Source organism: Scleropages formosus, chromosome 13, assembly GCF_900964775.1.
Source record: "Scleropages formosus chromosome 13, fSclFor1.1, whole genome shotgun sequence".
NCBI lineage: Eukaryota > Metazoa > Chordata > Actinopteri > Osteoglossiformes > Osteoglossidae > Scleropages > Scleropages formosus.
This window is the reverse complement of record NC_041818.1, coordinates 5,870,983-5,882,891: the sequence shown is the minus strand read 5'-3', so window position 1 is coordinate 5,882,891 and position 11,909 is coordinate 5,870,983. Positions and strand designations below refer to the sequence as shown.

The 11,909-nt window shown below is 44.1% G+C and overlaps 2 protein-coding genes across 2 annotated transcripts; one reads left to right on the top strand and one right to left on the bottom strand.

Moving 5' to 3' along the window:
• Nucleotides 1–1,193: 1,193 nt before the first annotated feature.
• LOC108925337 (glutamine amidotransferase-like class 1 domain-containing protein 3A, mitochondrial) lies at nt 1,194–4,446 on the bottom strand. The gene is made up of 5 exons (XM_018737177.2): nt 4,400–4,446; nt 3,082–3,194; nt 2,398–2,569; nt 1,997–2,198; nt 1,194–1,800 (listed from the first exon to the last, which is right to left on the bottom strand). The coding sequence occupies exons 2-5, from the start codon at nt 3,187–3,189 to the stop codon at nt 1,608–1,610; spliced, it is 675 nt and encodes a 224-aa protein (XP_018592693.1). The 5' UTR covers nt 3,190–3,194; nt 4,400–4,446; the 3' UTR covers nt 1,194–1,607.
• Nucleotides 4,447–6,403: 1,957 nt separating this feature from the next.
• On the top strand, nt 6,404–11,301 carry LOC108925354 (uncharacterized). The gene is made up of 9 exons (XM_018737204.2): nt 6,404–6,562; nt 7,551–7,664; nt 7,884–9,551; nt 9,651–9,750; nt 9,860–10,008; nt 10,120–10,232; nt 10,339–10,428; nt 10,530–10,652; nt 10,755–11,301. The coding sequence occupies exons 1-9, from the start codon at nt 6,502–6,504 to the stop codon at nt 10,935–10,937; spliced, it is 2,601 nt and encodes an 866-aa protein (XP_018592720.2). The 5' UTR covers nt 6,404–6,501; the 3' UTR covers nt 10,938–11,301.
• Nucleotides 11,302–11,909: the final 608 nt, after the last annotated feature.

Genomic DNA, 11,909 nt, shown 5'->3' with positions numbered 1-11,909 from the left:
GGTCCTGTCCAAGGTGTACCCTGCACAGCCTAGTGCCCTGTGCTTCCAGAATAGGCTCTGGACAACCAGAACTTTGCCTCGGATAAGCAGTAATGAGTGGCGATTAGGCTTTTTTACAAGGAATTTTACGTAAGGGTGTGTTTGGCACTTGCATATCACCCTATAATATTATACCCCAATTCATGGTACTCCATGTCTAGCTTATACAGTTGGAAAAATGTATAATTTTCTACAAGAATATTACAATTGTTTTTCTATGGTTGTGGTTTTATTCCACAAGAAAACATGTTCACCTTTGCTACCTTTTATAAAAAGGCTAATTTAGTTGTATCATAATCCTTTATTTAGCCATTTCAACATTTGTTAAAGAGTCTTGACCTCTGTATGCCACCTGTCTTTTATAGATTCAACAGAAGGATAAAGTACTTAAATACTGAGGACTTGTGTGCTGTATGTTCAAATTTTATTTGACAGAAAGATGTTAGACTATGGCTGCTATAACAATCACATTATTAACTACCAAAAGAACTATAAAATTCAATTTCTTTTACATAAAAAAAGTTTTTCAGTAAACTAATCTTTACATAATATTGTGAGTTCTTTGGGGGGTGCGGTGACGCAGTGGGTTGGACCGGGTCCTGTTCTCTGGTGGGTCTGGGGTTCGAGTCCTGCTTGGGGTGCCTTGCGGCGGACTGACGTCCCGTCCTGGGTATGTCTCCTCCCCCTCCGGCCCTATGCCCTGAGCTGCCGGGTAGGCTCTGGTTCCCCGTGACCCCATATGGGACAAGCAGTTCAGAACATGTGTGTGTGTGTGTGTTCTTCCATAAAACCCCTGACAGGCACATACTTTCCACATTGTGTAGATATCCTGTCATGGACTTGCATCTTGTCCCTTACTAGCATTGGGCCCCATGTTTCGGCAATTGGCTCCAGACCACCGTGACCCTGACTTGGACAAGGGGTCGATGAAAGTGAGTGCGAACACTTTTGTAAGCAAATGGCAGAAGTTTGGCACTTGTATAATATTCAGTCATAGGATATTGTACATGACTTTCTGTATTGAAACTGTATGCAATTTATAATGTACATAATTTATGCATTGAATTTATTCCCCACTTCTAAAGAAAAAATGTGATACATGTTAAATTTGTTTATAGAATTTATTTAAAAGCACAATAAACAAACTTTAGATGTGGGCAAAGGCAGCATTTTCACAAAAATAAAAGTTTTCACTCCAAAAGCTGTGATTTTGGTCAAATTTAATGTTCTGTTGTACAAATAGCGCAGGTAACAAAGCTCGCATCAACTAATATTTAGGAAAATTATCCCTTTTGTTTTATCACACTAAAGCATAGAATAATAGTTTCTTTGACTTCTTTTGTTCCCATTTTTATTTCATTTGGAATTGTCACTAAGTTTTACTGAAGTTGCCTTTGACATTCTGCACTACTTAGCACCAGTTAGGACTACACCAAAACAAAACGCATTCAAGCCAAGATGGAAACCATGGTCTGGTTCTAATCCTGAAAAATTTTGAAATTAAATAGAAGGTTGATGTACCGATAAATAAATCGTGCCCTTTTATCGTCACCCAATCCTCCTTTCATTTAAGCCAATTTGAGCACCTCTCCTACCATGATGCCCACTTCATCGAATATCTCATGCAGCGGAGCATTACACATGAAGGCGCTGCATGTCACCAGCTTGTTCTTGGCATCGATGTGCACCTCCCCGACGTTCTTGTTCACATGCTTGCAGCCCAACTCCTTCACAGCACAGGCTGTCTGAGCGTACGGGTATCTAGTGGTCAAGAACGGGCATCAAGTTCAGAACCATTATGACCCATTATTTGAGTGAGTGTCTTTGTAGCAGCAGCAGCTCTCAACATTCTTAACATTGTTTTCTTTCTATTTGTTTACAGTTAGACGAGACTAACCTTTGGTAAACATCTCTAAACTATGGGATCGTGCAAGTCTCCGTCCTGAGCAGTACTCACTTCTCACATTCACTGTCGTGGCCCACAGTGACCTCACAGCCCGGGAGCAGCTTAGCCGCCAGCACTGGGGAGATGCAGCAGAGTCCCAGGGGTTTGCCCGCCTTGTGGAAGCTCTTAATGGCCTTCTCCACCTCAGGCTGCACTGTGCAGTTCTTTCCATCGGTGGCCCAGGTACTCAAGTTCTTGGCCACTCCGAAACCACCTGCGAGAAGTAACAGGTGGATAGTTGACGTATGTACATTGCTGAAGCTGAACTTCTGGATCACATGGGAATAAGTCAACAGGATCACCGTTCCTCAGGGCCTGTGTAGATCTGTATCAGCATGAACTCTGCTCTGATGATAAAAATTATGTATCTGTGTGTTTCCATCTATTAGTGAGACACAGTACACAGTCCTCACCAGGCAAGATGAGAGCATCGTGTGCTGAAATGTCCAGACTCTTTAAGTCGCTGATGTCCCCACGGGCGATGCGGGCGCTCTCCTGCAGCACGTTTCGCTTCTCCTCTGTGGGTTTTCCCTCAATGTGGTTCACCACATGCATCTGGTCAACATTCGGAGCAAACATCTGGACCTGGAACCAGCATCCAAAGCAGACATTGCACATCTAAAATTTTGATTTGTGTGAAAATTCATGTACCTATTTGTTAAAGAAAGTAAAAAATATTTGTAAGGTATGATTTAAATATTTTTCTTAAAGAACTTTCTTTTCTGTCATCATGTAACCTTGTAAGGAATTTTTTTTTAACCTTGTATTACTCTGACTCTGCACCCTTACTATTATCATTATTGTTACTCCTTCATGTTGTTGATGGTGCTGCTGGAAGTGGATATGCATCAGCAACAGGAAGACATCTAATGAAAAATTCATGCCTGCCACATATCAGGCCTCACTGGAACACTCAGGAAAGCAAATTCATTTAACTAGTTCTCTTGAATAAATCATTAGCCTATAATAAACACAATACTGTATTTATTTAAAAACTTTTAAGTCTGGATAAATGTGTGTCCTTCGCTTTACCTCCACAAGTGTATGATCGTGGATGTGTGTGTGTGTGTTAGAATAACCCTGTACCCTGAACTCACCTTTGCCCCAGCCCGACTCAGGTGCACCAGAACTGCGGAGGCCTCGTGCACCTCCGAGCCATCATACACCCCGCATCCAGAGAGCAGCACTGCCACACGCTTCACCATGGTTGCTAGAGAGATGCCAAACATACACATGCACACATATTTATGGTTTTATCAAACATATGAGAACCATTGCAAAGTTACACATGAAGGCATGTGTGACCCCTCCTTCATTGTTCCTCCAGGAGAACACCTGCACTCAGGCTTGTTGAGTTCAAGCGTAGGGTTAACTGGGAAGAATGCAAGAAGGAGAAAAAGGCAAATAGGCCATTAAAAACATCATAGGTCCTCGACACTGTGCCTCTAGCGCCTAATGGGAAATCCGGCACTAGGGGGAGGTGTTTGCGTGTGCAAATTTTGGAGGACTGTCCTTCTGGGTTTGATCCCTGCTAAGTCTGTGCTGAGTTTGCATGTTTTTGGCATGTTTGTGTGATGTTTCTTTCAGGAGGATTGGTGACTATGAATTTCCTTGAGGGTGTATGTGTGTTGCATTGCCCTGCTGTACAGGAGGGTGAATGACTTTAGGGACTTTACTGTACTCTAGTTAACACTAAGTGCATTAAGGTGTCACCTATATACTGGTTAATAATAATTTTACCTCGTTTTGGAGAAAAGTGTCTGCAGAATGATTAAATGTGAAGATACAGTCAGATATGTGGTTATACTCTGGTTCTTTCAATGAGCTGTTCTGCATGTCGGACCCACGGGAGCACCTGTTTGCAGAGTCAACACCTGTCGCTTGTGCTTTAATTACCAAGATGCGGCTGTTTGAACAAGGCCTCCAGGGAGCTTTACCGAGGTAACCAGGATGGTCAGGCAGTTTCCATGTCAACACAGCAAACACGTTCTGATGCGCCTTCATAAACAACAAGGGCTCTCGCGGAAGTGCAGCGAAGCCTCGCTCCGTGTGCTGCACTCCCACAGTAGTGAGCAATGCAGTGGTTAAGAAACGGGGTGAACTCATGGAAGTTGCACGTTTGCGCAGAAAAGAAGAACTGCTCTCGATCTTGTTGAGCAAGTTAGCTGTAAAAACGTGTGTGTGTGTGTGCGTGCGTGTGCGTATACCCCTTGTACAACAAAATTATCTACTTAAGCCTTTACCATGTAGAGCAGCATTAAATAAATCCCAAAGCACACAATACTGTGAGACACAACTCCTTTACTCTGCATTGTAAGTCACTTTGGCAAAAAGTGTCTGCAAAATGAGTAAATACAAGTAAAAATAAGGTAGAGAGGACCGGAGGAAGACATGCTGTTGCTAGCAGGGTCCTACCTTGCTTTGAGTTGTCGGCGAGACCTGTTTCAGTAGGAAGTTCCTGCTTTGTTCCTGCTTTGTTCCTGCTTTCTAACTGGTTTGGCTGCTGACGGCCTTTTATACCCTGGAGCTCTGACCACGCCAGCAGAGGTGGGAAGAGCTTCTCCAGGGACAGCCCCTCAGCGGAAATCTCCCCCTCGATGTAATGCAAATGTTTTACTGGAAAGGAAGTGGAACAATAGCCATTTGTTCTACATATAAAAAAATTGCACAGTCATTCCTTATGCCTCTTCATGCGCCTGTTTAATTAACAGGCCGTTTTCAGACGACTGATAAAGACTATTATCTTTACAGTATAGACAGTTTTTGGTTATGACGTTTAAAAAATGAGGATGGTTTTATATCTCCCCCAACACCTCTCCCATCTTGACATCATTTCTGTCTGCTAACTTTATTCTGTTTCCACCATTTGCTCACAAACTGCTATTGCATGTGAAAATTTTGACTACGTGATATAAGGCAATGTTTTAGCTGTAAGGAAATAAATAACTAACTAAAATAATAACTAAGAAGTATTCTCAGCAGGTATTGTAGTGTTGTTTCAAATTAGCAGAGTTTTTTCTTAGAAAGGTTCCTTAAAGATTCAGGAAGTAGTAATGTGACACAGAATGAGTGCGTGTGTGTGTGTGTGTGTGTGTGTGTGTGTGTGTGTGCATCCATGCTTTTCACTGTTGGGGGAGTGGAAGGACAGTTGGGTTGGGTTGGGTTGGGTTACATGCCTGGAAAATGTCTACTGCTAGTTGGTTGGCCACATGTTAGATCATCTTCTATTTTGAGGCATCAGGTTACAGTATTATTAGACAGTTATTGTGTATAATGTTAGTGAAGGTCTCAAGTGGAAAGTTTGTGGACACTTAACCTGAGATATCTCAAGACATGTCCTTCTTCCGCTTACAAATTGTCTGAATTCAGTTCCTTAAGTCTTATAATATAGTCCAAAAGTATGCACAATAATGCTAAGTCATTTCTCCTTTATGCATTACAGCCACTTTTTGGCATTTGTAGTATATAGTATAATATTGTATATAATGTCCATGGAGAATATTCAATGTTCAATCATACACAAAAGGTGTCTTTTTTTTTTACATCATTGGAGTATATGCCAAGCTCATTAATACTTAATAGATGTTTGCTTTGTGCTTGAATTACACAAAATTAAATTCCTTGTGTCTACAAAGTGAGGAGGACAGCATCCTTCCAAGCCTTCCAGCCATTCCAAGACATGTCCCTGACACAGCTGTGAATAAGGGGCAGGATGTGGACAGTGGAAGGTAATGTAAGATCTAAGGCATGTTTCATCATACCCTATGTGTGCCTGAGCTGAGACAGAGAGAGAGAGAAAGAGAGACAGAGGGATGGATGGAGGGAGAGAAAGAGACAGAGACAGATAGAAAGAGAGATAGAGACAGAGAGGAGACAGAAAGAGACAGATAGAGAGAAAAAAGCAAGCAATAGAGAGACAGAGATGGACAGAAAGAGAGAGAGAGAGACAGAGAGAGATGGATATAGAGAGAGAGAAAGAAAGCAACAGAAAGAAGGAGACAGAAAGATGGAGAGAGACACAGAGAGACAGATAAAGAGACAGGAAAAGAGAGAGAGAGAGAGAGAGAGAGAGAGAGAGAGAGAGAGAGATGAATCAAGAGCCAGAGGGAAAGAGACACAGAGATGGATAAAAAAAGAGAGAGAAAGAGAGAGACAGGGGGATGGATGGGGGAGAGAAAGAGACAGAAAGATAGAAAGAGACAGAGATGGAGAGAAAGAGACAGATAGAGAGACAGAAAAAGCAAGAGATAGAGAGACGGGGGGGGGGGACTGATGGACAGAAAGAGAGAAAGAGACAGAAAGACACAGGGACAGATAGAGAGCGAGAGAGCGAGAGAGAGAGAGAGAGAGACAGAGAGACGGTTACAGAGAGAGAGCGAGATCGTTAAAGACAGAGAGAGAGAGAGCGAGAGAGAGAGAGAGAGAGAGGGAGGGAGTTCGGCAGCGATAGGACACGTCTTATAAAGAGACAGTTACCTGTCTGAAGGAGAGCGCGCGCAACTGACTCGCACCTGGACATGGCGCAGGTGGACAGCGAATCTCTGCACTTCTCTGTGGGCATTCTGGCCATCTCTGGAGGTAGGAAACTCACAGTTCCAGTGCCTTCAGTCCTGCTACCGCAAACCATCATCCGGCGTTTAAATTAAAGTTTATTATTGTTCCTTCTTCTCGGACGCATGGAGAAATAAATTCGCATAGCGCGCATTAATTATTATTATTTATATTGAGCACAACTGTGCGCTATGAAGCGGGTTAAATTCAGGAATACCACATATTGGAAATATAATACACACACACACACACATTTTCAGAACCGCTTGTCCCTTACGGGGTCACGGGGAACCGGAGCCTACCCGGCAACACAGGGCGTAAGGCCGGAGGGGGAAGGGGACACATCTAGGACGGGACGCCAGTCCGTCACAAGACACCCCAAGCGGGACTCGAACCCCAGACCCACCGGAGAGTAGGACTGCGGTCCAACCCACTGCGCCACCGCACCCCCCTAGGAAATATAATATATATTTATAAATCATTTCTATTACAAAGTGAAATTGCGTGTCAGTGGTTGAACTGAACAAACTGTCTTCTTTCCTTCTTTGCTTTACGTCTTTAAATGTTAATAAAACTTGTCAGCACTGATTGTAACCTTTTCCTATCAACGTAATAAGTCGGAGTTTGTTCGAAATATGAAATATGATACATGATCCCTAGTTAATCGAGGCATTTATATTGACAGTTTCATTACTATTAGATATATATATTATAACCTTAGAGATTACAGAGATTATAGAAATAAGATTATGTACAGTATATAATCTCTTATCATCCATCATTGTAGCCTGATTCCATGACATTAAAAATGTTTAATGCTGTTAATTCCACTGTACTAACATTTCTGGTCCCCAATACAGGACAAGCTGTTACACCACTGTACTGCTGTACTGAACATTCAGCAACTGGCAGTTTCACAATGAACAGTGTTTTACAGTGTTTAACTCTCTCCCAGGCAAACAGAAAAGTCTCAGGTCTTAGAATAACACACAAGCTGTTCCAATTTTCCACCCAGGCTCTTTGCTGCTCCTGGTGAACGACTATGGCCAGACTGCGGGGCGAGAGCTCATTCCCAACACCGCGCTCGGCGTCCTCCTCCTCATCATTGCCGCATTGCTCGCCTACTCAGGTAGAAACTTCCTCCACTTTTATGCTAAACACATCCGAGCTGTGTAATAATAGGCAGCTCAATATATATGTTAAGCATGTAATTTAGAACATTTAATAAAACCCAAAAACTGATGATATTTACTGTAGTGTGACATCTTTTTCGATTCTACCTATTAAATGGTCCATTTATTTACCTTGTTATTTACCTAAATACGATTTTTCTTTCATTCCTTGGCAGGTGTGCGGCGCAATCTCTCGCACAACCCGCTCTGTGTGTGTCTGTCTCTGACACTCTCTGCCCTGTGGTGCGGCTCAGGTCTGGTGCACATTCTGGTTGGGCAAGGAGTGGCCCAGCCCAGAATTGCCATGGTGCCAGGGCTGGCAGCCTTCGCTCTCACCTTGCTGATCATAGGTACAGTGGGGGTCCTTCAGAAGGAGGTGGTCCTCTCGGTTATCGCGTTTGCGATCAGTCTAGCCTGTGCACACCAGATTGCTGGCCTCTGCACTGTGACCTTTGGCCAGGGGGCCACAGCTGCCAACTACCTGCTGGTCTGCTTCTTAGGAGCCTACTTTGGCAGCGGTCGCTTGCTTTCGTACATCACTAATGGTCAGGTGCAGCTGCCAGGCACCGAGCTGCGAAAAAAGGGAGAGCCAGCCTCCACACAGGCTCAGGAGCAGAATGACTTCACGCCTGTGGGGCTGGCCATGAACTTGCTTTCTGCCAGTGTGCTGGCATGCCGCCTGCTGGGCGTGGTGCTTGAGCTGTCCGCCGGCCTGGTGCCGTGGCTGTGGACAGCGGGTGTGTTTCAGCTTGCAGTGTGCGTCCTGTCCTACCGTGCCATGGACACTCTGATGGCCACCTTCTATGGCTTCACAGCAGTGTTGAAGTTTGCGGAGGGCTACAGTTTGCTGCTGGCCCATTTTGGCTATGAGCCTTACTCTCCCGTGCCATTTCCCACTGTTTTTTCCGTGCTCTTCTTTGTTCTGGCTCTATTCAGCACTCAGAAGAGCATAGCTGATTGTCTCTACCAGCTCTTCTATGTTGCCTACTGCATCTCTATTGCCGCTCAGCCCAGAGGCTTTTTTCAGGGTGGCACACAAGGCGTACAGGCAGCCATCTTTGTAGCCTCTGCCTTGATGCTGTTAGTGACCTTGTACAATAAGGTTTCACCCAACAGAGTGCCCACAGGGGAGGGTCTATTGAAAGCCCTGCTGGCACGAACCAGCCGGTTCACCCTGCGGCCCCATGATAAAGAGCTGCATGCCCCCTACCTGGGTTTCTCCAGGTATGCAGATGCCGAGGTGCTAGGCCACGCTAGCAGTGTCTTGGCAGCCTTTGCCATCACAGCCACAGTGGGATCTGGTGGCCCCCTAGCTGTGCTGGTGCTCCCCTGGGCTGTGGTTCCTGGCGGCCTGCTCCAGCTGCTGTGTGGTTCGGTGGCCTTTGCCCGGGGAAAGACGCTTGAGAGCACCGCATTCACTTTCTATGGCATCATGTGGACCGTGTGGGGCTTGACGCGCTACGGGGGCCTCTATGGCGACACTCGAGGTTTCAACTTGGCTGTGGGCATCATCTGCTTCATGCTCTTTAATTGCTTTGTCACTGTCGGGGCTCTGTTTCTCAACAAGGCCTGGTTTGCCTCCTCCCTTACCTTCCAGCTTATCCTCATCAGCTTCCTGTTGGATGCAGTAGGGGCTCTGCCCTATGGCTATGACATAGGTGTGACCATCATCTTTGGCCTCGTCAGCTTCTACTGTTTCCTGGCTTGCCTCTTTAACAGCAGCTTTGAGACTCCACAGCTGCCTCTGGGTGAGCCCTTCATCAAGCTAAGTGGCTTTGGTGGCGGTAAGGACAGCTGTCCCCACGTACCTGCTCGCAAGGCATCATCCGTCCACCAGATTGCAGGTGAGAAGGGCTTTATGCAATATCCATTTCACCACCCTATAACTGGCAAACTGCTTCGTAAGCTAATCACTGAATCCGTGTTGCGATTTTGGCTCTCAGAAATCATGAAGCATGGAGGCATCTGTGGCATGCCAACGGACACAGTCTATGTTCTTGTGGCAGCTTGCAATCAGCCTGAAGCTGTGGAAAAGGCATACAAGTGAGTCTCAGACCAAGAAGTGGTAGGGTGTTGCATCAGTGCACACGTCACTAGTATTTCTGTGTACAACTTGATTTTCACCGAGTATACATTTCTTGGTGAACTGCAGGACCAAGGTACAGGCCCAGGATCGACCCATGTCTTTATGGATCTCTAGCCTAAAGCAGCTGGAGCCATCCAAGCACCTCATTAACCCTGTGCTCTGGGACTTCATGAAAGCTGCATGGCCTTCTTCAATCAGCATGGTCATCCCAAGAGGTGGGCATTGCCTTTACACAGGTCCTCACGTCTACATCAGCAGAAATATGGGGACTGCAGCTGCATATTTGGTGGTGTGTTCGTTGAAACTGTCTGCTTTGTTCACTGCAGGTCCATGGATGGATCTCTTTGGCTTGGAAAATTCAGCAAAGTACATAGGCACTCCGCAGAGCATCGCCATCCGAAACCCTGACTGCACTGTGGCCACACACCTCATGAACTTGGTATGCTACCTCCTTGAACAGTATTGCCCTTTCATGTATGTTGTTGGATGTTTTGTGTGAGTGTGTGAATAAATATGAGGATTGCTGCCCTTGCTGGTGTTTCCAGGTTGGTCCCATTGCTGTAACATCAGCCAATCCCACAGGAGAAGCAGATACAACACATCACAACCAGGTCTACGCCAAGCTGGGTGACAAGGTTAGGATTACAGATGATTCGGCTGCGAAATACATTTAGCTGGACACCACTTCTTTAACCACTTATAGATTGTGAGTTGAAGATGCTTCTTTTCTTTTTAGGTTGACGGGGTGCTTTGTGATGGTCCCTCCCCAGAAAATATTGCCTCTACTGTTGTAGACTGCACCAAGATTGAAAGTGGCCAAATTGGTTTCTTCAGAGTCGGCGTAATCCCTAAATCTAAGGTAGCTTTTCCTTTCCACCACCCATTAAGGTCAAAGGTACAGTCTGCTTTCTTCTGTTGCAATGTTGTACGTGGCCCCTTATCACGGATGTCTGGATTGCAGGTGCTGCAGATCTTTGAGGAGGTTCAGAAGAAGCACTCTGTTGGTCAGGTCAATCCAAGCTTTGAGTCAGACCTGTCAGAGGATCAAGAAGAAGGTCAGCATGAGACAGAGCCCGTGACCCTTGAGGGGCCCATCAGCCAAAGTGAAGAAAATCCTGTGAATGAAGAGGACGAGTCATTATAGCACTAGCCGTCACTGCACACTTTCATCAATCTAGCCTAGAGAACTGCTCACTAGCAAATTATGTATTCTCCTGAATATAAATCAGTCATTCAGAATATTTCACTGTTGTACATTTTAAAAATGTGTTTATTGTAGACAAGCTATTGCAAAAGAGAGAGGTCTCTGTAATGTATGTTTTCCAAAAGAAAATACTGCAAAATTTTGAACTCATGTAAAGTTAAAAACTTAAAATATGTACTATTTAATACAAACTTGTGTTTTAAAGATATTCATGAAAATTTCACGATTTTCGCCCACTGGGATGATTGAAACTGATTAGTTGTTAATTTAATTGATGAATCCATCACTGCATTTTCTGGTTGTGGGAGCCTACTTGTATTACAGTTGTTTTTTGTGCTCAATAATGTGTTCAAGTTCTCGAGTGAATCATTTTCTATTTTTCTCTTGTCTTAATATGTTGTTAATATGTTTTTTAGTCATGGAAGATGTTTATAGTTTTTGTTTTGGTTTTCTTAAGTTACTATGCATTGCTTTGGCTCAGTGAAAATAATTAGGGCTCCATTTCCTAAACTCTTTTTGCCCTTGATCTAAAATTTATTTCAATTTTTCCACTGTGTTAAAATGCTAAGACATACTTCTCACCTACTGTACATATCCCTATTTTTAATATAATTGCTTAACATTTGGCTTTGCAAAAATATCCACAGAGAGACAGGTATCAAGTTGTATTACGAAAAACCATGGCCAGCCTCTTTATCTACAGTTGTCTTTTCCCATATTGAGTGTTTATTAATGCAACAGGTTTCAAGTGAAATATTTTTTAACAAAGATCCATTTTGTATAAATTTAACTGATGAAAAAGAGACAAATGTTCTCTTGATGTATTGTGTGAACCGGTATGGACACATAGGGAACATCTAAATGTTTTTAGGTGTATATGTCCTACGAATAGAAAGCTATTGGTATTTTCTT